The 26,281-nt window shown below is 40.9% G+C and overlaps 1 protein-coding gene across 1 annotated transcript in view; it reads right to left on the bottom strand.

Annotated features, from left to right (window-relative positions):
* The window catches only part of LOC122811979, a 1,339,201-nt gene that overhangs the window by 506,524 nt on the left and 806,396 nt on the right, over positions 1-26,281 (bottom strand). Inside the window, exon 5 of the mRNA XM_044084179.1 lies at positions 17,815-20,907. Within this exon, the coding sequence (XP_043940114.1) occupies positions 17,815-20,907 (3,093 nt within the window). The remainder of the gene's footprint in view (positions 1-17,814; positions 20,908-26,281) is intronic.

The raw sequence follows: 26,281 nt of genomic DNA, 5'->3' as shown, positions 1-26,281 counted from the left end.
CTCTCAGTGTTTTTTCCTCTTGGAGGGTGCTTCACCAACAGCCAACAAGCCTGAAAAGACGCTCAAACCAAGAGGCAACTAGGTTTTAAGAGAGGAAGATGAAGGAGTTATGGAAATGACCCCTAGTGGCCAATAAAACTACAGTTTCAAGTCAGTAACCACCTCTACGGGGGCAGGGAAGCTGCTCAATGTTAGTCACTGCCACTGATGAACAGAGAGACCCTCCTTCAGCCCAAGCAAAAATGGCCTCACAGAAACTTTCAAACAGTTCAGGAACAGCAAGCCTGTAACTGAACTTTTTTAACTCTCAGAAAAGTGGGAAAAAAGCAAGATTTTTTTTTTGTTTTTTACAGAGATATATATACACACACACACACACACACACACACACACACACACACACACACACACACACACACACACACACACACACACACACACACTCAGGTCCACTAATGAATCTCAAAATTCTGAAATTCCAAATTTCAGCATCTCGAGACCAGAACACTGAAAGTGCAATTGTTCGAAACTGCACTTTGTCGAATCTGAAGTTACCGAATGTGTGGTAGGCATTCCATGGTTTGTTTTTGTAGTGTGCTGTCACTTTAAGGTTTACTGGTTTCTGAGAGTTGATGATGGTGGTTGATGTGAGGTTATATTCAGTGATCCAGGCAAGTGTGTAGTATTTTAGGATTTTGGGTAGGAATGTGTTGTTTTTTAATGTTTTTGGATGTTGTAGGAGTAGGTTAGGGTAGGTAGGTGAGGGTGTGTGTGTATATAGGTGTTGAGAGTGGTGATTGTTTTACTTGTGTAGTGTGTGTGTGTGTGTGTTTCTCGTGGGTGTGTGTGTAATCAGGGTCGGTGTTAGCATTTTGAGGTCCCCCCCAGCAGATGTCAAATTGGGGGCCCCCTGTGCACTTGCAGTCTATGTATCACCCTGTCACCGCCACCCTTCCTAAGCAACCTTTTAGTTCATGCTGCAAACATTTAGGAGTAGTACACACAGACTGACCTGTAGCTACAATACTCTTTCATTACAACAGGCCTGTGTACCACACTATGCTGGCCCATGCCACATAAGGACATTTACAGTTACTGGCATTTAGTTACAACAAAGATACATTGCAGCAATTCTTTGTACAAGTCTGGACTTAGGTAAAATGGCACCCTAGGCCTACAGTTTCAAACCCCCCCCCCCCCCACACACACACATATACACACCCCATCTTGGGCTCCCCATACAATGCACATTACTTTTGTCTTCCTTTTCTCACATTATGTCTTACCTTCAGCTTTTTTTCAAGAAGCCATAACTTCCTATATGCTCTGAAGTGCATTTTTCATTTTCACTTTTCATCCAATGAAGGCTTGAACAGAAATTATGATTAAGGAAGGAAATTGTGTTGCTGTTCAGGTTTAGTTTTCCTTGCATCCTTTCTACACACCTTTCCTGACCAAGGCAGCACAGTAATAAGCATTTAGGAAATAACTCAAATAAGCCAGGCCTATATATTTTTGGGAATGTATTTAGAGCATTTTCGAAGCCTTTTAATCCAATGGTAACCTAAACAAAAAAGCACGAGTCAGAAAAGAATTTCAGTTTTAATTTTTTTTTCTTTCAAGGAAGACATAAGATGTACCGATGCCTTAATGTTCAAAGATGACAAAATAGTAGCTCACAATAAACTAACAAGCCAGTTGCTGTCTGGATACAATGCCTGCCTCCCTACCCCCCCCCCCCAAAAAAAAAGACTGCCTATGCATTCCTCTGGTGTTAGACTGGGATGAAAACAGAGGTTCAAATGGTCGGAATCACGTATTTCAAGTGACTGCTGACATACATACTGCATGCCTCCTCACTCCTCAACCCAAACTGTCAAAGGCAAGCCACCTGTGTACATCCTGAAGTGTGATTGTAAGGAAAGCGAGAAATATAATGATTACAGTAATGTAATGTATTCTACTTTGTTGCTCCTAAATGGCACCCTGCCCCCTCACAAGCTATAGTAACCTTCTTTGTACACCTCTGAGATCTGTGAGTAAAGTAAGAAACAATAACCACACTGTCTTCAGCCCAAACACAAGCTATAATGAATGACCTGTAAGGTCTGACTGTGATGAAAATTAAAAAAATAATCACACACACACACACACACACACACACACACACACACACACACACACACACACACACACACACACACACACACACACACACACACAACCTACAGCAGCTTTCTGTACACACACATGTCCAAGCAGGGATGATTTTAGAATGGGTACAGTTGAGAGCAGAGGCCATTATCAGCTTTATGTAAACAGGGTCATATCCCAGCATGTTCAGGTTAAACAGCATTATCAGAAAACTAGTTAATTTTTTCTCATTTTCCCCAACCAGCAACAGCTTTTGTGGGGTCCCCACACAGTCAAGGATGATTAAGAAAGCTCCCTGTATCAATTTATAAAGTTTAGGGAGTGGGGGCTCCCACACTCTTGGAAGATCTAGGTGTCTTGAGTGTTCTGTGATATATTTTATGCCTTACTTTTGAAATATAATTACTTGTTAGCTATATTTTTTACAGATACTCAGAGGAATAATGTATGTGTCCTGGCATTATTGGGCATGTGTGTGTGTGTGTGTGTGTGTGTGTGTGTGTGTGTGTGTGTGTGTGTGTGTGTGTGTGTGTGTGTACATTGCACAAATGAGTGCAAAAGTCCCAGGCAAAACAGTTTGGAGTGCTAAAAGCCCAAAGTAGTTTGCCACACTTGGTGAATGTCAGCAATCAAACATACACACTACATGTATGTATGTAACACAGAATTGCAGATGAATAAATTGGAAGAAGTGATTAGGGCCTCAGTGAAGCGTACTTCACTAGAGAAGCAGACATCTTCGATGCAGTACTACAGCATGGCAATCTAGAAAGAAATCAACTGGACTTGGCAACAGATGCAGATACCCCTAAAACAAACTTGTCTAAAATAGAGCAGATAAGGACTGAGAACAGATCCAGTTCCTGACTGCAAGGATTGTTGATAACCAGATAAAAAACAACATGAACACAAACTTATTTGGACCAGCTACTACCTACAGAAAATGAGTCTCAGAGATTGTGATGAGTTGTACCAAACCACACCTGAATCCGAATGTACCACAGAGGGAAAGGACAGATGAAGGCTTAGTGGTCTAACAATGGTTTCACCCTTCCTTAGTGGGGAATCCTAGAATATGCATTTTGACCTGCAACCCATAAAAAGTAATGGCTATAATCTGCTGATCACCTCATGGACATGGTGGAAAGGCATGTAGCAGCAGGTAAACCAGCATAAGCTATAGCAGAACAGTCCCTCAATCTGAAAGTTCAGAGTAGCTTCAGAACTAATAATCATTAAATAAATGGGCAACAACAACAGCTGCCTGTGGAAAGCAATACATAGTATTATTGTATTATTTCCCTTTTGTTGGTCTGGAAAGTCTGACTGGGCAGCTGTATCCCCTTTTCAGCTGAAGTCTGGGGAGAAAGGCTCAGGGTGCAAACACAAAGTGCATAATACATAAAAATATAGTAAGATGTAAGCACTTGATGACATTTGAGCACGTGAATTTAAGCATACAACAGACAAGACAAAGGACAAACTAAAGAATTAATAACAGGTTACAAAAAATAATGACAACATTAACATTTTGAGATAGTGTGTGTGGAAGGCAACATTTAACAGCATGCTTTTAATATTTCCTTTTTACACTGGATTAAAGTTATTAATTTTGTTTAAACTTGTGTATGAGATTAGATGAAACACTTGTGTTTGTGACAATTTTCAGGAAAAGATAATTATGTCAGGAAGTAAAAGTAGCAACAAGGACAATGAATGCAGGTAAGGCATGACATGCTATGCTAGAGAGGATTTTGAAGAAAGTTCACATGAGATGCTTATTTATTGTAAAAAGAGATAAAGTACGGTGAACAGAATGTTACTTGGGATACAGGACAGTGCAGAGATATGAGAAGAAAACTTCCAGGGGTTGTACGTCAGCACAGCCAATAGCTAATGTAATGTTTCTACATAATAGTTTTTAATTTTTGTAGGTTTGGTTGTTGTGTAATAATGGTAGGGATGGAGTTCCAAATTGTATCAACTTAATGGGAGTAGAGTTACTTGCCTGCCCAGTCGTTTGTTTTAATTAGGCTTAGAATGAGTTTGTTCATTGACTGTAGAAGCCTACAGAGGGAATATGTTTGGACCAGATTTTGCAGTACAGGGCAGTTTGGGGTTTTGTGAATAATTTTATGGACTTCTACCACTTGAGTTAAGGATAGGTAGAATGTTAGTTTACACAAGCAGAGTTGTTTAAGGCAAACAGTGGTATGGTTTAGAATTTTGGTTTGCAGCAAATTGTGTGATTTTATTGTAACATTGTTCTAATTTAGTTTGGAAGGTGAGGTCGAGGTTAGTAAAATATAACAGAGAGGGTGGTAGAAATGTGGAGGCTACATTTTTTGGATTAGTCAGTTATGAGGTATTTACTTCAGTAATGTGGTCCCAATTCTGGGTGTGTTTTTTACAGCTTGATGCTTGTAGATATCTAGTCGTTAGGCATTTGTCTTTGGTTATACTAAATAATTTTGTGTAACTGACATGTTTGATTGGTGCATTATTTACTGAGGTGATTAGGAAGTTGTTTTAGTAGCAGAGAGACACTAAGGGGCAAATAGTTTTGTTTTCTTAGCATTTAGTAGAAGGTGGGAATTACTGAAAAAGAAGGCAGATTGTGTTTTTTGTATGGAGTTTTGGAAGACTTCTTTTTAACAGACGAGTGTACTGCCATCTGCATTTTGTATGAGTGGGGCCTCTATGGCAGCTGCATGCAGATCATACTGAATAGTATATGTCCCAGAACTGAGCTTTGTGGAATACCTACTGAAATTAATAGGTAAGAAGAGCGTTCATTTTTCCATTTTACTGCTTGAAATCTGTTAAAGAGGTTGCTGTGGAATCATGTTAGTGTGGAATTGCCAAAACAGACAGAAGTAAGTCTGGTAAAAGGGTCTGATGGGATACAGATCTGAATGCCTTCGATAAGTCCAGGAAGAGTGAGGATACAAGGTTTCCGGAGTCCCTCTGGTTGATGACTAGGTTGGTAAAAGTGAAAATAGCAGTCGTAGGGCTGTAGGGGGGGGGGGGCAGAAGCTTTGCTGTATTGATGGAAGAGATTAATGTAAGTCAAAAGTTATTATGAACTGAGTTTGGATGCACCTTTTGAGAATTTTGGATAATGGCGATAGTATTGTTATGGGCTGTTAGTTAGAAAATTCAGTGACGTTGCCTCCCATATGGAGTTGGATGACTTTTTTTTTAAGATGTCAGGAGCATAGTTTCCTTGGATTGACCAGTTTATTTAGATTAAGACAGGGTATACTAAAGAATCAGCAGCCACGCTAATGTATTTCGAAGGGAGATTTCTGCAGCTAGAGCTATGAGGTTGAGTTTATTATGTAACTTCAGGGTGGCTGAGCTGGGTACAACATTGATATGGAAATGGGGGCTGTGAGTAGACTGTTGGTTTGGATGAACAGGGGGCTGGACTGATGGTTGCTGGTAAGGGAAATGGCAGACTGAATAAAATGATTATTGAATTGTGCTGTTATTGGATTAGGGTTTGCTGTAGTAATTGTAATAGGTGGCCTGGGTTTAGTAGATTATGTATGACAGCCCAGAAGTATTTAGGGTTGTTCTTATGGGTAACGTGGAGTGTGTTTGTTATAACGTGTTTTTTTTTTTCAGCACTGACTTTTATCTTTTGATAATATTTCTAAGCTCTCTATAATGCTGGATATTTTGTTGGGTTTTGTTATGAAGTCATGCTTTCCAGGCTTTATCTCTTAGTCTCAGGAGTTGTTTGGTGTCTTTGAATAGTCATCGAGTGCAGTTCAACTTTTGTCTTTTATACCTTATTGGAGCTACTTGACTTACGATGTTCAGAAAGGTTGTGTTGAAATGGCAACACATGGGGTAGATTTTTCAGTGAATGCTGATTACAGTGTTTAAGGATGTCAAGAAATGTGTTTTGTTAAAGTTCAAAAGGTTTTGAACTACTTTACAGTGGTTGGACTTAGTAAAGTGGTTGGATAGTTTTCTTATGAAGGATGGTAGGTAGTCACTCACAGAGTTTATTTAGCGTGACAGAGGCAATTATTTTACTTGGCTCTGATGTTAGGACACAGTCAAGGATAGAGACTTGTTTTGCCTTCATGGGGACTTGATGAATTCGGTGAAATTGTAGAGGTTGAATGGAGATTTAACGTAATTAAAAGAGACAGAGGCCAGTCTGTGCTTAGGTTTCCTAGGAGAATGGTTTCTTAATTAATGTTAGAGACAACCAGGGCAGTAACTATTCTATGTTAGCACTGCTGTTAACTGGGGGAATATATAAAGTGTCTACACATATGATCCTGTGGTTATTTCGTTTTAAAAGGGGGAAGAGGAGTTATGATTTGTTCAAGAAGGAAACAGGGTCAGGGTAATAAGATTGTATCATGGAGTTCTTTGTAGATTATAGCTCATTCCCCTGATTTTTTTTTTGTGTTCTGTCTAGTCTTATTATGCCTTGGAGAGAGTATCTGCTCAACGTTTATGGCTGGCTTGAGCCATGTTTCTGTTAGTACAAGGATATCTGGGGAGTACAGGCTGATCCATGCACATACTTACCAGCATAACATATCTAGAAAAATAACTAGAAGTGAGTTGGAAATATAAAACATTTTAAGAGCCATGAATTTGAACACATAACTAGAAAATGTCCAACTAATGCTGTACGCCAGTGTAGGAAACCCTTTCGGTATTGCCAGCATGTGCTGAACATCCCACTGGAAGCAGTCAAACAGTGACATAGTAAGATACAGCACATTGTACTCCTGGAGCCGCATGTTAACGCTAGTAATTTAGTCCTTAATGACTACCATAAAAATTTATTAAAGCCAGGAAGATGGGATTTACATTAGTATGTTGAGGAAAGTCTAATTATCCCACAGTTGTAATACATTTTTATACTTCCTGGGATAACCTAAGCTATTATGAAGGAGTTCTGCTCTGGCTTGTACACAAAAGACAGTAGTGTGGACAGACCTTCCCCACTTTAGTGACCCTAAAGAAAAATCAAGACTTATCAGATAGGTGAGATAATTGTGAATTCATTTTTTTCTTTTTCTGAAACTGATCTCGAGGTACATCTAAATGACAGAATGACACAGCAATGTCCAAAATATATCAGAAGGGAATAACCCAGCCCACAATGAAAATAAGCCCAAGAATATCTCACAGGCAGACATGCATATACTGCATCTGAAAGAAAGTTTCAAAAGGGCAAAATTGGACTACTCCATTTTAATAAAGCCCTCAATAACATACAAGTCATACATTTCTTTTTAGTTACAATAAGTTTAGGAAACAAGCAGAATATACCAAAATGTCAGAGCCACAGCATCCAGCTGTGTGGTTTCTACCTTTTTCACACAGAAGCCACAGATGCAATCAAAAAAGGATTTCACATTTACATATTAATTTGCCTATTTACTTGCTACTGGTCAACTATCTCCCTAAAATAAATGTCTAATTCCTTACTTGCGTAGGAAACTCATAGGCCTTCTAAACACAGAGCACAATAATTACATTTCCACATCCTATGTATAACTGTTATATTTTCCAGAAGAAGGCAGTTACAATTTGTACTACAAACTCGATATACTTTTCTATATGTTTCAAAGAGAAAAGGGTCATGAGTTTACACACCTTTTCCTGCCACTGAGAACACACATGTTGTAGATTAAATTATATATTTTAGTTTAACTACTGCAGTTTTTTTCATCATCACTGACCCTTCACATCCACGCCACCATCTTTTTGAACTATTACCATCAGCTGGGCATTATAGATTAATACGCACCAAAATAAACACATATAAAAACAATTTCCCACAGGCCATTAAGTTTATAAATGGTTAACTCAGCTTATTAGGTTGGGGTATTCTTTTTCCCAAGCCTCCCAGGATTCTGGCAGTATTGTTTACATATTGTTAATACCTGCTTCTTTCAGAGTTTACTTCATAGGTTCATAGGTAGGTACTAGGCTATTTGACCTAGGGCCTATTATATAAGCCTAGACAAAAATGTACCCTGGCTTTCACCACCCAAGAAAATTATTTTCCTGTGCCCCTGTCAAGCAGAGCCACAGAGGTGATCCCCAGGGTGAATTTCCTATTTCCCATCCAATCATCAAGATTTTTCTTGAAGAGTGCTAATGAGGAGCTTTGTTTGATATAGACAGGTAGTTTGTTCCAGAGTATGGGAAGTCTCTGGGACAGGAATCTATCCCTCCAGCATGTTCTGTTTATTGTAGTGACAAGGTTTACATCCCTAGATCGTGTAGCTCAGAGGGATTGGGATTTCTTTACGTGGAGCATGTCCAACAGCTCTGGGTTTGAGATAGCTTTGTATGTTAGGCAGAGATTGCTTCTGAGTAGGCGATATGCGATGGAGTAAAGCTGGAGGTTTTTTTTAGATGGTCTGCGTAGGGCATCTGTTTGAGGCTGGTAATCCTCTTTGTGAGGTATTTCTGTGGCCTTTCCAGTTGTTGTAGATGTCTTGTGAGGTACATACCAAAAGGGGTGTTGTACTCTATAATGGGTCTAATGAGTGATGAGTAGAGGGGAACAATGACCTCTTTTTTCCTGGATGAGAAACCTTTTGTGATGAAGTGTGCCACGTAGAAGGATTTTCTGACTACTGTGGTGATGTGATTATCAAAGGAAAGACTACTGTCCACCTGTGTCCCAAGGTCTCTTATCACACTTTTGGTGTTAAGCAGACTACCACCTTTGTGGTAGCTCATGGGTACAGAGTTTTTACCAAAGGGGATGGCAATGCACTTTTTGGCATTGAGCTTGAGGCCATGGCTTTGACACCAGGCATCTGTCTCTGTGAGGTCTTTTTGTAGGATGTCCACATCATTAAGAGTTTTGATTATGACTCCTAGTTTGCAGTCATCTGCAAACTTCATTAGCCAAAGACCTTCTGTTTTAGCCTGTACTTCAGAAAAGTAGATACCAAACAGGAGAGGACCCAGGACTGAACCCTGTGGTACTCCACTTGTCACTGGTCTGAAGTCAGATTTGGATTCTGCTACTTTCACAGTGTGGGATCTGTCAGTGAGCCATTTGGCAACCCATCTTGTTACATAGGGATTTATACCTAATTTAGTGAGTTTATCTATAATTCCAGAGTGGGGGGTGGTGTCAAAAGCCATGGCAAGATCTAGATAGGCTGTGTGAACCACCTTACCCTCGTCTACGGCTTTGGTGACTGCTTCAAAGAAGTCTATCAGGTTTGGGAGACATGATCTGCCTTTTACAAACCTGAACTGGGTGGGGTCCAGAGTTTGGAGATTACCAATGTCTTTGTGTATAAGATCCATGATGATACATTCCATGGCCTTGCAGACCAGGCTAATCGGGCAGTAGTTCCCAGGGTCCGTGATGGCTCCCCCCTTTGTGGAGTGGGATAACCGTTGCTGTGCACCATTCAGTGGGCACAAAGCCTGAGGTGAGGCCATGACTGAACATGGTGCTTAGGTGGGGTGCCAGTTCATTCTGCAGTTTGTGTAGAATGCAGCCTGGGATGTTGTCATGTCCCATGGATGCTGTGTTCTTGGCTTTGGAGAGTGTGGTTTTTACCTGTGCAGCTGTGATTACCGGAACTTTCCATTCTTCCAGTATAGAGATGGGCCCTTTAGGGCACGAGAGGGGGCAGGATGTTGGCAATATCAGTTGGTTCTGTATATTCAGTGCTGTTGTGCTGTAACTCAGAGCAGATCTGAGTGTTGCCATTGAGATTCTTGACATAGTTATAGAATGCTTTGTGGTTGTTTTTAGAATCAGTGGTGATTTTGGTTTCGTAACTAGCTTTGGAGGATTTTATGAGGGATCTCAGCTTCTTACTGAGGCTGACCAGGGAGCTCCTCCAATCATGGAATTTTACTCTTTTTTGCAACAGTTTCTTTCTTATGTTGTAGAGTTTGTTTATGGCAGGGGACCACCAGATTGGCTTCCTTTTTATGGAGGCTAGTATCTTGGTTCTGTTACGGATAGCACGATCCATGCACTTGTGTAAGTGCTTATAAAGTGCATTTGTGTAGGATTCAGCAGTCGTACCTCTACTGTCCATCTGCATGGGTGTCGTGAAGTTTGCCACTTCTGTCTTAAGTGTAAAGTTTGCTTTGGAGAAATTTTTTATGGTGGTTTCCCTAATGGGGCGTGGGGGCGGGATGTGGATGTCTAGGGTGATTAGCTTGTGGTTGGAGCTGACCTACGAGGAAATGATCTCTGGTGTGGAACACCGGTTGCCCATGTTGGTATTGACTAGGTCTAGGATATTGCTGCACCTGGTGGGGGTGTGGATAAGTTGATCCAAGGCACTAGAATTTATGAATTCCAGAAAATGTTGAGCAAAAGAGTTGGTACATGAGTAGTCTTCCCAGGTAATGGTGGGGTAGTTGAAATTGCCCATTATTAGGGTGTTGGGTTGTACCCTAATATTTTCCAGTGTATCAAGAAATGAGGACTGGGAATCCAGGGGCATGATAGGGGATCTGTAGCAAGTTACAGTTTGGATTGCGATCTTGCCCAGAGTTAGTTGCATTTGGATAATCTCGGATGCATTATGCTGAACAACTAGCCTGGAAGTGTGGATATCCTTAATGAATATGGACACACCTCCATCTTTAGTGTTTCGGTCCAGGTTAGGTGGCCGAAAGGTGTGGTATGAATTATAGCCTGGTAATGCAGGGGTGCTCTCTGGAGCCTTTAACCAGGCCTCTGTCACTGCACAGATGTCGATGTTCTCCATTTTAAGGAGTGTCTCGAGTGAATGCATTTTGCGGGTTAGACTTCTAGCATTAAGTAGCATTACCCTCAGATTTTGCTTGCTTGTACCTGTTAAGGTGGTGAATTTGTCATTTGAACCTTGCCTAAAAAAAGCACTATAGGGGTGGAAAGAGTCTTAGCCAGTATCCGGAATCCCAGGGGCGACAGGTGCAGGCCATTTCTGGCAAAGCAATGTGGTCTGTTGATCATGTCATCCCAGGCAGACAGATACTGGATCCCCTTAGAATGACACCAGAAGCTTAGCCAATTGTTGAAGTCAATCATTTTGTCCTTGTATTGTGGTATCATTCTGGGTGATGGCAGGATGCTACTCAGAGCTAGGGTCATACCTGCCTCGGCTACAAGATCGGACAGCTCCTCCATGTCTCTTTTCATGTAGTCCAAGGGGGTACATCTCAGGTCATTCACACCAACATGGACAATGACAGTCATATTTGTACTTGTTGTGGAGTGACCTGAGTGCGTGCATTATGTGGTGGATCCTGGCACCCGACAGGCAGCTGACAGTAACTTTCTCCTTCTTTAGCCTGATGAGTGGAACATCAGTGTGCCTAACTATAGAGTCACCTATGACTAGAGTGTTGGGTACGTTGTTATGCCTTATGGGCTGTGGTTGAGTGGCACACTGAGTTTGTGGGCTATGTGTCATTTGGATTGTCTTGGGGTGTGGAGGTTGCTTGTGTTTCTGCTTTGGAGGTCTCTGTTGCTTGAGCAGATTTTTATTGAGAGCCTCCGCGAATGTAGGTGTTTGTTTCTTGTTAGTTTGCATGTGTTTTTGTGGTGTAGGTTTTGAGGGATTATGTGATGAGTGTGGTGTTTACCTTCAAATGCAAGTGTTTACCTTCTCCTCTTGACTGTCTAGTCCAGTCTTGAGTGAAGAGAGCTTTACTTCCAGTTTGGCTATATAAGTGCATCTCTCACAGGTTGTAATGTTGGGTGGTAGGAGGAGAGGGTTGTCTGTGTACATGAGGCAATTGCTGCATTGCCCCAAGATGCCCAGATTCATCAGGTAGACAGGAGAAAACACCGGGAGCTGACCCTTCGACATGCTTGGATAGGTGCTTATTTATTAAGTACTAAAAACTGTTTTCCCCTAGACAAGTGAGGAAAGTTGAGTGCTGTATGTAATTTGTAGTTTATTTAGTGCTTACAACAAGTTCTGAACAAGTGCTGAGCTCAAAGAAACAGATTTTACTGCTAAAACTAAAAAACTGGCTAGTTCTAAGGGAAAATTTGAAGAGCAGACTTTATGGCGCCGAGAATACTTTAACCCTAGCTAAGCGGTGATGCATAAAGTATATACATTTTTTAATATAACAGTAGCAAATGAGCAAACTGATTTAAACAAATTAACCAATTAACCAATAAAAAGCTAAAAACTGAGCCCCGTTCCAGCAGTCTTTGATCAGACAAGTTCTAACTGCACACTCCTGCCACTAGGTTGCAGGGGAACCTTCTCCAAAAAAAGATGGTCTGAATTAGTGTTCAAATTATACAAAGCAAGCTAGATTCAGCAGGTCTGAATTTAGTCTATGCTACAGCAAACAAGGCTTACCAATTGCAGAAAGAAACAGTTCAAATAAGCATGCACAATAAGCCTTTAACCAGAAACTCCTAGCTCAGAAGGGCATAATCTACCTTCTCCTCCCACAAGAGTCCAGACCACACCTTCTTAATGTAAAATAACTGGCCCAAAGCCCAAGTGTTTAAACCAGAACTAATACTCTTTTAGAATAACAGACAGTAAGCCTTCAATAAGCAACTCCCAACTTAGAAGGATGTAAGCTACCTGTCCTGCCACAACAGTGCAGACCACAAACCTTCTTAGTGTAAAATAACTGGTCTGAAGCCCATGTGCTTCAACCAAAGGCTTAGAATAACAGTTACAATTTAATCAGGCTACTAACAAGCAGTAATAAATGCAGCAGAATAAATGCAATTAAGTACTTTTAAGAACAAGCAGCAAAAGCAAAATAAAGTAATAAAGTAGGAAGAAAGACAAATACAGTAAAAACAAATGAATAAAGTGCAATTTTTTCTTCATTATGTCTTTCACTGAGTTGCACTCTGCTCCTTGTATGTATATGTATATGTATATTTACTTTTTTGTCTTGCTCTTAATAGTTGCATGTATGTCGTTTGTCTTGTTCTTAATAGTTGCATGTGTGTCATTTAAGTAATTCATACTTGGAGAGTCACTGAAACCGGAGTCAAATTCCTTCTATGTGTGCATACTTGGCCAATAAATGTGACTCTGATCCTGATTTTGATTTTTTACAAGACTTATGAGAAGCTAAGAAACAGTGGTATATTTACTCTCAGACATCATCTCCCCTCGATCTAGACCACAAGCACATTTTCTTGAGACACTCTCAAAAATTATGCTAGAGGTGAGAATGTACTCTTCTGGTACACTACCTTTTTCCTCTTTTCTTAACAGACCATCTACATTGTCATTAGCAGTACTACTTCTAAGCATGATGGTCATGTTATGGGACATCAGTGCTAAACACCATCCACGGCACTTTACATTTGGTCATGTTATAAGACAGCAGTGCTAAACACCATCCATGGCACTTTATATTTGGTCATGTTATAGGACAGCAGTGCTAAACACTATCCACGGCACTTTACATGTGGTCATGTTATAGGACAGCAGTGCTAAACACCATCCATGGCACTTTATATTTGGTCATGTTATAGGACAGCAGTGCTAAACACCATCCACGGCACTTTACATTTGGTCATGTTATAGGACAGCAGTGCTAACCACCATCCACGGCACTTTACATTTGGTCATGTTATAGGGCAGCAGTGCTAAACACCATCCACGGCACTTTACATTTGGTCATGTTATAGGACAGCAGTGCTAAACACCATCCACGACACTTTACATTTGGTCATGTTATAGGACAGCAGTGCTAAACACCATCCACGGCACTTTATATTTGGTCATGTTATAGGACAAAAGTGCTAAACACCATCCACGGCACTTTACATTTCACCTCTTCACCCTGTATAACTAGTTTAAAGGGTTGTAGTCTACAACTATGGTTGCTGTAAAACTGATACGGATGAAAATTCTGTTAAGCCCAAACTATGTCACAGCTACATAGCGTTCCTCCCTGGAAGGAAGTCTGAAGCTGGGTTACACTATACAGTAACTTTCTCCCTCTAAGGGCACTTGGCTAAGTACAGTCCCTACTCTGGAGTTTGAGGCATCTACCTGAATAAGAAATGTCTGATAGCAGTCAGGACTGCCTAACATGGGGAGGGGAATCACTTCAAGGCCTCTTTAAATGTTCAGAATGCCTGCTCATAGCTTGGAGTCTGAACAACCTTATCTGGTCTGTTCTTAATATTGAGATCTGTAAGGACATTGGTATTATGCCATAGCTGGTGGCAAACTTCTGATGGTACATACTGTTCCTAGGAATGCCCTCACCAGTTTCTTGCTGGGATTTGAACGACAAAAAATAGAAATGAAATGGCAACAACTACCTACTCATATAAAACCCAGCACAATCAGAAAAATGATTTATAACAAAACAAGACGTGTTTTCTGGGTGATACCTTGCTGCTTAGTTGCATGTTCAAATTACGCAATTTGATTTTTTTTCTGGACACATGAAATGCATTTTAATTACTAGTACTGATAAAATAAATAGCAAATCCATGGAAAGGCACAGTACTTTCCTTAGGACTTTAAATTTCATGTCACTCACTTGATGATAACAAAGAAGACAGGAGGCAAAATAAACTAACCAGATCCATCTTCAGTACCAACAGATGAACATCATCATGTCAAACAAAAAAGCCTCGAAAAAAAACTGGAAATCACAAAAATGTCCAGATCCTGAAACTTGTAAGTTCAAAAAGATATTGGAATGGATTGTATCCGAAGTATATACTGTACTATATGCTATTCAGATGTAAGAACAGCGCAGCTCAGCTGACTCTGCCCTACATATTCAACAGACCCAATGGAAGTAATACTGACACGTTTCTTCTTCATTAACCTAAACTTTCAAATCCCCCAAAACACAAAAGACTGCAAACAAAAAGTCCTTAATAAGTTGATATGTAAACTAGAATAGAAATCTTTCACAAAGATGGACAAACTTTTTTAACTCTGAGTATCGAAAAAAAGGTTGCCCAAATTCTCTTACCTCCAATATAGTGCAGCTTTTGTTTTAGAATAAATAAGTAGGGAGGTGGTGGGTACTGCCCTGAAATGGGTGGTGCAAGGGGCTTGCCCCCTACATAAAACAGTCTTTACTATACTTTATATTTGGGTTTATTTATTTAATTAGTTAATTATTAATTAATGTTTTTCTGGTTTTCAGTATTTTCTGTTAAGAGTTTCTCTTTGTGAAGTTCTGGCTTATGAAGCATACCCTGGGAGATTTTTAGTGGTTTGACTCTGGTCTCCCAAAAGGATGTAACTGGGAAAAGAGTCTGGGGAAAGTCCAAGGGCATACATTTTATGCCCTGAATGTGGTAACCATTTCTAAAAATTTGGGGCCATCCCAACTTCACATACAAGTACTTAGTAAGCAAGCACTATGTAGGATAAACTGGAGAAAGGCAGGTACTACAGTTTTTCATTGTACAGTGGTTCAAGACAAGTAAAACATCAGATATCAAGTACTGTCATAGATAAGAAACTTTCACAGGGATAATGCTCACGGGAATGCACCTACCTTTTTAGACAGAGTAGGTTCCAGACCTGAAAACAATCGAATATCAGAACTGAGTGTTGTATAATGAAAATATACCATCTCTAAGCTGAGAAGATATGACTATGAGTGAGTGAAGCACAAAGATGCAGGAAAACCTTCTTGGGGAATGCAGTATTGCCCTACTACTGAGATAAAAAGATCCAAGAAGGCAGAGAACCAGGTGATAGTTAACACTTGTCATATTGTCACATCTGCTACCTGCTGGCTGTGTTATAACAACACTGTCCCTCTGGTATCAGTCTATTCCTCTCAGTTAAATTAATAGTTAACTATTTTTTTTTTGCCAAGTAGGTGTGGTACATCCAGGTATATGGCAATAAAAAACTTATTTGCTGCAAAATCTGTTCATGTAATTAGTTCTCTGAATTTGTATTGTGGAATCCCTGAGAGACTTTTCTGTTGAAAGTTGTGACACATTTTCAGTTTATGGGCTCAATATGTGAGACTTTTCTCCCACTGTGATGTCTACACACCTCAGGCCTGCCAATATCTCATCCTGAAAGGCATCAGTGAAAGACTTTTAGTCTTCATAATCTCAGTCAAGGCTTCTTCTTGGAAATCCCCAACATCTTGGCTATACAGAGAAGTAACATTCCTCCTATTACTACTAAGCATAAGGAGCACTGAGGCTTCATCTTACACTCTGCACTGCATCATCACCCACTAAGGCTTCATCTTACACTCTGCACTGCATCGTCACCCACTGAGGCTTTGTCTTACAATCTGCACTGCATCGTCACCCACTGAGGCTTTGTCTTACACTCTGCACTGCATCATCACCCACTGAGGCTTCATCTTACACTCTGCACTGCATCATCACCCACTGAGGCTTTGTCTTACAATCTGCACTGCATTGTCACCCACTGAGGCTTTGTCTTACACTCTGCACTGCATTGTCACCCACTGAGGCTTCATCTTACAATCTGCACTGCATCATCACCCACTGAGGCTTTGTCTTACAATCTGCACTGCATCGTCACCCGCTGAGGCTTTGTCTTACACTCTGCACTGCATCATCACCCACTGAGGCTTTGTGTTACACTCTCCACTGCATAATCACCCACTGAGGCTTTGTCTTACACTCTGCACTGCATCGTCACCCACTGAGGCTTTGTCTTACAATCTGCACTGCGTCACCCACTGAGGCTTCGTCTTACACTTTGCACTGCATCGTCACCCACTGAGGCTTTGTCTTACACTCTACACTGCATCATCACCCACTAAGGCTTTGTCTTATAATCTGCACTGCATCGTCACCCACTGAGGCTTTGTCTTACACTCTGCACTGCATCATCACCCACTGAGGCTTCATCTTACACTCTGCACTGCATCATCACCCACTGAGGCTTTGTCTTACAATCTGCACTGCGTCACCCACTGAGGCTTTGTCTTACACTCTGCACTGCATTGTCACCCACTGAGGCTTCATCTTACAATCTGCACTGCATCATCACCCACTGAGGCTTTGTCTTGCAATCTGCGCTGCATCGTCACCCGCTGAGGCTTTGTCTTACACTCTGCACTGCATCATCACCCACTGAGGCTTTGTGTTACACTCTCCACTGCATAATCACCCACTGAGGCTTTGTCTTACACTCTGCACTGCATCGTCACCCACTGAGGCTTCATCTTACAATCTGCACTGCATCATCACTCACTGAGGCTTTGTCTTACAATCTGCACTGCATCGTCACCCGCTGAGGCTTTATCTTACACTCTGCACTGCATCATCACCCACTGAAGCTTTGTGTTACACTCTCCACTGCATAATCACCCACTGAGGCTTTGTCTTACACTCTGCACTGCATCGTCACCCACTGAGGCTTTGTCTTACAATCTGCACTGCGTCACCCACTGAGGCTTCGTCTTACAGTCTGCACTGCATCGTCACCCACTGAGGCTTTGTCTTACACTCTACACTGCATCATCACCCACTAAGGCTTTGTCTTACAATCTGCACTGCATCGTCACCCACTGAGGCTTTGTCTTACACTCTGCACTGCGTCACCCACTGAGGCTTTGTCTTACACTCTGCATTGCATCGTCATCCCAAGAAAACTGCACTTCCCAAGATGGTAAAAGAAGACATCAGCATTGTATCAAACCACAACACACATAAAGAGGTCCAACACTTACCTGTAGCTCATTAATTGAAGTATGTTCTGGTTCCTCTAACTCTTTCATTTTCTGCTCTTCAGACTTGATATTCATCTCAGTGTTATCACAGACTACTGGTATTAACTCTTTTAACTGCTGGCTTTCAGTACTGGAATCATGTTGTTTTTCCTGTGGGCTAGGACTTTCACCTCCACTTGCTGTATCAACTGTAGTCAATGCTGGGCTTTCTTGGGCATGGACAAGAACTTCTGCAGAAATAACTGTCACTTCTTTCTCTTCCTCAGTGATAGGCTGTACCTGTTTTTCTGATATAACCACAAACTTTTCTTTATCAAGCTCTTTGCTGCCTAAATCTGTTTTTTCTCCACAGGGAGGCTCACTGATTTCTGCTGTGTACAGACTATCCTGGGACAACTTAGCCTGCTCCAAAATTACTGGACTCTCCTGAAACATTATGCATGGCTCCACTGGTGGGGGTGACTTTATGACAGGTTCAATTGGCTCCAGAACATTGATGAGTACTTTACTTTCTAATTCATTTACTTCCTTTGTCTTACAGAAACTAACTTCATCTATGATACTGACTGAAGTGACCTCATCTTGACTTAGAGGGCAGGCCACTATAGGTTCCATCTTAGTCTCATGAAGTAAATTTGGCAGGCTTTTCTCTTGGAACGTAGTAATGTCAACATCTGGGTCAAGCCTAATAAATACACCATCCTGATTGTCACTTGCTGAATCTTTAATAGTATTTTCTGCAATTAATGCCTCATTCTCAGCTGTGTAACTGCCTGCATTGACAGTATTAATAAATCCTGATGTCAATCCTATGTCTTTGGCTTCTGTCGTCTCTTTCAAAATACCATCCATTTGCCTTACCAGTACATCGCCTTCAGCATCCTGACTTCTCAAATGCTGCTCTGTGAAGCTGGCCTTCTTTTCTTCTTCATCTGTCCTAAGAAAAGAGACTGGACTTTCATTTTGGGGTGCATCAGTCTGTGTCTGAATTTCAGAAAGGTTCTCTTCTGTCAGATTATCTTTTGTAAAAGACTGCAGCAAGAGATGGTTAGGATCAGTGGAGTCTGAGTTGACAGCAGATTGTTTTGTCACAGTTTCCACTTCAGTTTGGGAAACATGCCTCATGGGTTCCAGCAACATTATGGAAGGGAACATTCCTCCTGTTTCTCTGGGATAGTCTACTTGTGAAACGTCACTGGATATATCTTTATGAGTTATGGAGGTTTCTGTACATTTAACAGAATCATTAATGTCCATGCTTTCTGTACATGCCTTATATTTTTCTTCAGGCTCATAAACTTGTCCGTCATTAGAAGCATCCACCAAAATGCCCACAATGGCTTGGCTAGGATCACTTTTCTGATCTGGGGTTATGTCACTAGTATCAGCTGCTTTTTCTAGTTCTTCCACTGTGCTTATAATGTGAGCAGTGTCCGCTCTGGCTGTGCTTACTGAACTTCCAGCAACAATATGCTCTTTATATTCTGGCTCTGCCACACTCTGTGTAACTGATAAAACATGACTTGGGACTGTGGTAGAAACAGTATCAACAATACCAAAATTACTAACCAAAATGCCTTGACTTTCCTCTTTGGTGGCACGGACTTCAGAAGAAGCCATTGATCTTGAGATATGAATGCCATTCTGTTCTTCATTTGAGAAGATCTGAGGACTCACTGACTGATCTAATATAACATTTGAAGTTAGTTCTTCAGTGGGGTGGGCTCCAAAGCTCTCTGTCTTATAGTTTACATCATTTGTGGGTTGGCATTCAGAAGTTTCTGTTGGAGCAGCAAAAGAGCTTAGATTATTTTTGGCAGTGAATAACTCGGGCTGGGATGTTTCTTCTGAAGAGAAACTAGACTCTGGTCCACTTACTGCATGCTGCTCTGTGGGTAGAACTTCAGCAGTGACCTCAGATAAGGTTTGATCATAGCCTGCATTGTCAGTGGAAACATCATGTTTGGTCACTGTGGTAGATTTAAGACTGGAAGTCAAAACGTCAGCAGTCAAATGGCTCTCATCTATTACTTGTACTGGGCTGTGACTAACCTCTTTATAGTTAGTGGTGGAGATCTCAATATTATTGAGCAGAGCAGGACTTTGATGTAAATTGTGATCTTCTGATCTAGTCTCACCAACAGCTGTGGCACTAAAATCTTTGCTATCGCCATCTATTGATCTTTTCTCCAATTTCTCATGTCCCTTATGGTCTCTTTGTTCCGCATTCAGAATTTCTTGGTCTGGTGTTTGCACTGAAATGTCTGAAGAACTAGACAGATTTGCACAGCTTTTACTCTCCTGAGTTTCCTGATCTGTAATATCAATATCAGATTGTATGATTTTTGCCTCAGCTTTGTCAGCCCCAATCCAGAATTCAAGGGGACCCTGGCTGTCTTGTGATGGAACCTCTGATGTGTCTAGTCTACTTTCAGTGCTAGGTTGCTGTGCCATTTCGCTTAGCATGGGCTCTGTGCCTGGACTCCAAACAAAAGAGTTGGACAACATCCAGTCAGAATCCACAGAGTCAAATGAGTCAGTCTGTTTTGTTGTGCATGTTGAAGGAGAAGCAACATTCCGGGAGCCACCTCGATGAGCAAGTGGTCTACCTAAATGAGATTCATGGGGCAATGTCTCCTTTTCCTGCAGCATGTCCTCTGAGGAAGATGTTGTTGAGGTCTTCTCCGCTTCAGAAATTAGTTGTTTGTTTTGTTCCTGGTCCTCTTCCAGAACTGATGGCACACATGGAGCAGACTGATTAGCAGTAAGATATGTCTGGTCTAAGCTTGGAGAACTAGGGGCCCCATCTCTGTCCACATGTTTAATTGTTTCTTCAGTGGTGCTCTGATCTAAGACCTGTGGTGCCATATCACTAACTGTATCCTGCTGTTCAGTTTCACAATAAGGCAAGGTAGGTTTAGAAGCCTCTTCCAACTGGGAAGCTTGAACAGATTTAAAACTTTCAGACCCATGAGAATCGGCTGTGTAGAACTTGTCTTTGGTGACACTAACATCTAAAGCGTCTCTTGAAGAAAGCAAGGTCTCTGCAGGTTTAGGCTGACAAACAGATGTTAAGATGTTTGACTGATGGACCTGAAAGAAAACACAATTATTAAATTAGATGTTTTGCCTCAACTCTAAGAACTCTGATGTTAAATACTTCTAAAACCACAGTCATCCGCAAACATAATACATATTTGTTAAAGGTAAATGCATTTCGAATAATTTTTAAAGCTAAATCTAAAGCACATAGTATCATGCTTAACTACCATTACCATGTAATGCATGCACAACTCAGGAAGACACTAATTTACAATAACTGCAGTTCATGTGATTTAAAATGGTGATACTGAAGTTGTCCACTCTTTGTGACCACTAACTCTGACATCCAGTAAACAATTATTGACAAGTGCAGTTAAAGATCTGAGAACAAGGTACAACTGTAGAGAGTGACCAAGTTTTAAGCAAGGAAGATGGTAGTCAAGATCAAGAGAAACAAAACAAAAGGCTCAGATGTTCTTCGCCTACAATTTTGTAATCTGTGCAGGCCAAAAGAGCTTACAAAATTAGAAAATACACTCTAAATCTGAAGCCATATATATATAAATACATATGTTTTTAACTTAGATGTTTACAGTAAAATGATCATCTCTTAACTCATAAACTCCTTCTTTAATGCCATGTTATTAACCTGGGATTGTTTTCTTTAAGTGTCCCAATCAATCTGGTGTTGCCATTCTGTTCTTAGTTAAATCTTACACAATAGTTTAAACATCGCTGTTAAGTCTCATGGCCCCAGTCTCTCTTTTTTTTTCGAAAACCTCATTTTAATATTTTTTTACAAATACAACAATAACAATAAACTAAATCAAACTGTGAAAGAGAACAAATATTAAGTCACAACAAGGAAGTAACAGTGCACACAAAACTTGAAAATAATCACAGACTTACTACCACATATCAAGAGATTGATGGTAGTGTAATATACCATACATCTGTGAAACTGGAAAACATTTTTTGAACTTTTGACTCAACTTCAAATAATAAATATTTTATTGTATTATTCTTGAAGAGGGAACCATCGCGCAGTGATGCAGTATTTTAAACTTCTTCTTTTCCTTTTGGCTTTTCCAGTTAGGGGTCACTACAGCAGAACAACATTCTACAGAACAATTGCCAGTAGAGTTTTATGTTGTCGAATTGCCATCCTTCCAAAGAATGTACACATGCGGACGCACTCACACCTAGGGCCAATTTAGAGTGTCCAATCCACCTGGAACGTCTTTGAGATGTAGGAGGAAACCAGAGCATCTGGAGAAAACCCACGTGACTGCAGGGAGGGTATGCAGATTCCACACAGAAAGCACCCCAGCTGAGAATCAAACCAGAGAACCTCTTGTTGTGTGGCGACAACACTAACTGCTACACCATCGTGGCCGTGCAAAGGCCCAAAATAGGAATGCATTTTAAATATTGCTCTTATAAATTTAGAAAGGTGCCACAATAATAGGATTTGAGTTGGCATACATTTTCTGAAGGATAAGCAGCAGGAAACTCAAAACTTCAACCCGCAGTATTTTAATAAAGCTGAGTAAATCTAATGGGTCCTACTTCAATGGTGATTGGTATCAATTATACGACAATAATGCTTCTCAGCCTAATGACCCACCATCCTCAATGATTTGCCTATGTAAGATGCGTATCCAGCAAACCATCCTACCAGCAATTAATATCTTTTCTCCAAGTAACCATGTGACAGTTGACTATATTACTTCCTGCTGCCAGTTTCCTAGCTCTCATCACCTAATGATGGCTATCACAGTAGAATCCAGGTAGTAAAACACACGTTCCCCTCACTAATACTCATAGCAGGTGTCATACACTAAACAGTTGCTTTGTAGCACAATATTAACGCTCCTCCCGCTTTTTTTATTAACTCCCTTACTATACTGACTGTACCACTGCAGACTGCACTAAATGTTATTCCAAGCAGAGTAGTGGCAGCTGTCTCTCACGCACGTATACACACATACATACATACACACACACACACACACACACACACACACACACACACACACACACACACACACACACACACACACAATGCCTACTGGTTGTGGAACATCATTTTTTGTACTATGCTGTGCTACGCCTTTTCCACTTATACCCAATCTTTTTCAGCACTTCACATCTTGATTTTGTACATGGTGTAGTTCACAGTCAGTATGTCATCGCTCTCTAGGTCTTGCATGTGTCTGGTGCTCCTCACAACAACTGTGTGCTACTGTGGGATCCCTAGTCTGCCTCCTGAGAAATAGAGTCCTCCCTTGGGGAATGTAGCCTGAAGGGATGTCGGTAAGAGTCTTGTGCTGTGCCAGGGAGTAATCTTACTACGGGCAAGGAAGGACATCTGCACTGTCAGAATGGAGGATACATGGTCAGCTCCAGAGATTACAGGAAGGAGTCTCTGCCCCCCATTTTATTTATTTTTATGATGTAAGCCATCAGCATTCTTTCTCTGTCTTGCCTGCACAGTGCAATACTGCTAAATTCAGCCACTGCCAACAGTAACTGTCAGTGTAACTGAATCCTGAGCCTCTCCCCTCCTATCCATGGGAAGGAGAAATGCTGACAGACACTCAGTCCTTCCTTTCTGGACTCACCCATCATCATCCTGCACTCACACTAAAGGTGGGTCACTAGTGTCACAGTTAGAATGACAACTTTGCTGCCTGTGGGCTTCTGTTCTGGACAATTTTAAATATATTTTACCAATAATTCTAGTGAATCCAGACTTTCAAACTTCATGTGCAATGGACTATATTAAATAAATCTCTCTGACAAGGTGGTGCCCCATCAAATTTCCAGAGTTTAGTTACACCGGTGAATTGTTCTGCATGTCAGCGTCACAGTGGATATCACTATTAAAGCCAATTTCACAGTCACTCATGGAGCATGCAGATTGCAGCCCAACGATAGGTCATTCCATGCACCAGAATGTGAGATCACACATATACGATATTAGGTACATTTACAGATTCTGTTCATCTGCAGTGGAGCTATAACATTACTGATTACATTCACTCAATAATGCATTATGTACTAAACTGCTCTGGAACCTATCCAGATCTAAGATGGCTGTAGCTAATCAGGAGGCAAACGTTCATTAAAAGATCTTTCCATACAAGGAGGAAAGAAATCCTTCTCTTCAGCAGATAACAAATGCAGCTGAATACCACACACAGTAGGCCAAAGATCAGAGCTTTGTAATCTTCAAAAATAATTTAGTTTACAAAGCAGGCTGATTTGAAACTGTCTGCTCTGACTCCAGCTACACAACCACCCCCCCCCCCCATCATTTTGGGGAAAAGTTTCTTAATGCTACATAAACTGCCCAGAGGTCTGAAAATTTGTTAACCAGAAAAACTAACTAGCCACCATTGGCTCTTTTCAAGAGCGATTCAAGAACAGTCTGTAGGTATATGAAAGGCTCACAGTCACACAGTAGTCAAACAGAGACTGAGGGAATCAAACTCAGGACTAAAAGATGAAGCGTGTTAACAAACTCATCGCCTGAATTATCTGCATTAAATTGCAAGGTTTATGTGATGTTTGATTTTTGTTGAACAATGTCATATGAAATCTCAGATTAGTCTCCCCCCCTCCCCTGTGGTGCAGAAGGATGAAGCCCTGGCTGCAACCCAGATGACTCAAGTTCAAATGGTAGCTAAAGCACTTGGGAGGGGGGTGAAACTGTACAGCTTACACTGATTTGCCAATTCTGTGGGGAAGTAAAACTGGTTCCTCATTCACCAGTGTTCCCTGTATGGTGGCTGTTGTTTTGGGGGAGGAGTTTGCTATCCCAAGGCAGTGATGGTAACTCTCAAGAAGCATATACACTGGAGAAGGCAAATGTCAGCAGTAGATCATGGGATATCCTACAGTGATGTAGTGCTCATGAGATCCACCTGGTGGTAGGATTAGGGCTTGACAGGAAATGCCCAGATGGCTCAGGTTGGTGAACTCTTCAGCACTTCAGTTGCTTGGCCCTGGAAGATGTTGGGGAGTTGAGCCAGGATGAGGACCTCTGGTGACAATGACTCTCCCTCTGGGCTCCTTGGGCCTCTAGTCCAGGAGGCCCTACGAAAAGGGTGTGGACCAGCTGATAGTTTCTGCACTGCAACAGCTCAAGAAACTACTCATGGCTGTCTGGATGATAGGCCCACCTTAGATGGCTCTCACCTAAGTGTTGGAACAAACAGATTCCTATTCAGTTGGGGAAAAGCCAAATGATCAGTCAACACGGGTGAAAAATAACTAAAAAACTTTTCAGATCAGCCTACGAGTCAGAAATTATTAGGTACACAGTATGGTAAAGTGCAACAACCAGATAAGAAACATTCTCCCTGACCCTATACATTTGCTTTTCTTTCATCAACATAACTTCTGCTTTTTAGCCATTACTGGGAAAGGCCAATGCACTTCTTTCTTTCAAGCCAACAATTCCAGAGATGTAAATAAATAGCTCACACTAAAACTCTTGCACAATCAGCATGGTATATATACCATGTGTCCAAGGGATCTAAAATATCATGCCTAGCCATTAAAGCTGAGGATGACATAACTAATCAAAATCAGATGTGAATGTGCTCTTAAGTATTAAAGTGGAGCCCTTTTTACCAGCACAATCAGCTGCACTCCAGATGTTTGGCAGGTTACAGCTGTCATTCTCATATATACAGACAAAGGAATCTAAAGAATCCTAATAATGGCTCCACAAAAGTATCAACCAATTTACACACCACATTTTAAACTTGTTGTGAAGACCGGTAGAGATGGGTGAATGCTGCCAGCCTAGCCAAATAGAATTTGGTACATAATTCTGTCATTTGTAAACATGAATGTTGAAATACAGGCTTGTTTTCTTAAATGAAAGAATATGCTGTGAAATGTGGAACTGGAAATAAATGTGACAACAGTGCACTCTACTGTAAGAAAGCTAAGTCAAGCATTTCATGGCTGTCTTTGATGTTTACAATTCGGGTCTGGCCAGGCTAGATGAAGGCTTCCTGCCTATTGTTTTAAGGCTAATGACCAGAATTTGCATGCATAAATGTCCTTTACTGCTCTGGTTTCTGCCTAGGTGTAAAAGAATGTAGATGCAGTTTCTGTTGGCCTGGGAACCCCAGGAAGATGTGAAGAATGATGTAATGTTTATCAGAACTGCAATTTCAATTTAAACAGAGAGAATCAGAGATTATTAAGCATTTTTGTCTTGACCATCCACTCACAGCACTATCTTTCTCATATGTAAGTTATTTTAGACTTGTGTTTTCTTTTAGAAATAGCTACAAATGAGAAAAATTAGACTGTTTTTTTGTGATGTCAGAACTGTACTACTGAATTATTTTAAGTATTTCTCTGTGATCTCTGAACTCTTGACTACCACTGTGTAGTAAGAAGT

The sequence above is a fragment of the Protopterus annectens genome, chromosome 9.part0 (assembly GCF_019279795.1).
Source record: "Protopterus annectens isolate FY-2018-M chromosome 9.part0, PAN1.0, whole genome shotgun sequence".
Taxonomy (NCBI): domain Eukaryota; kingdom Metazoa; phylum Chordata; order Ceratodontiformes; family Protopteridae; genus Protopterus; species Protopterus annectens.
This window is presented reverse-complemented; position numbering and strand designations above follow the sequence as displayed.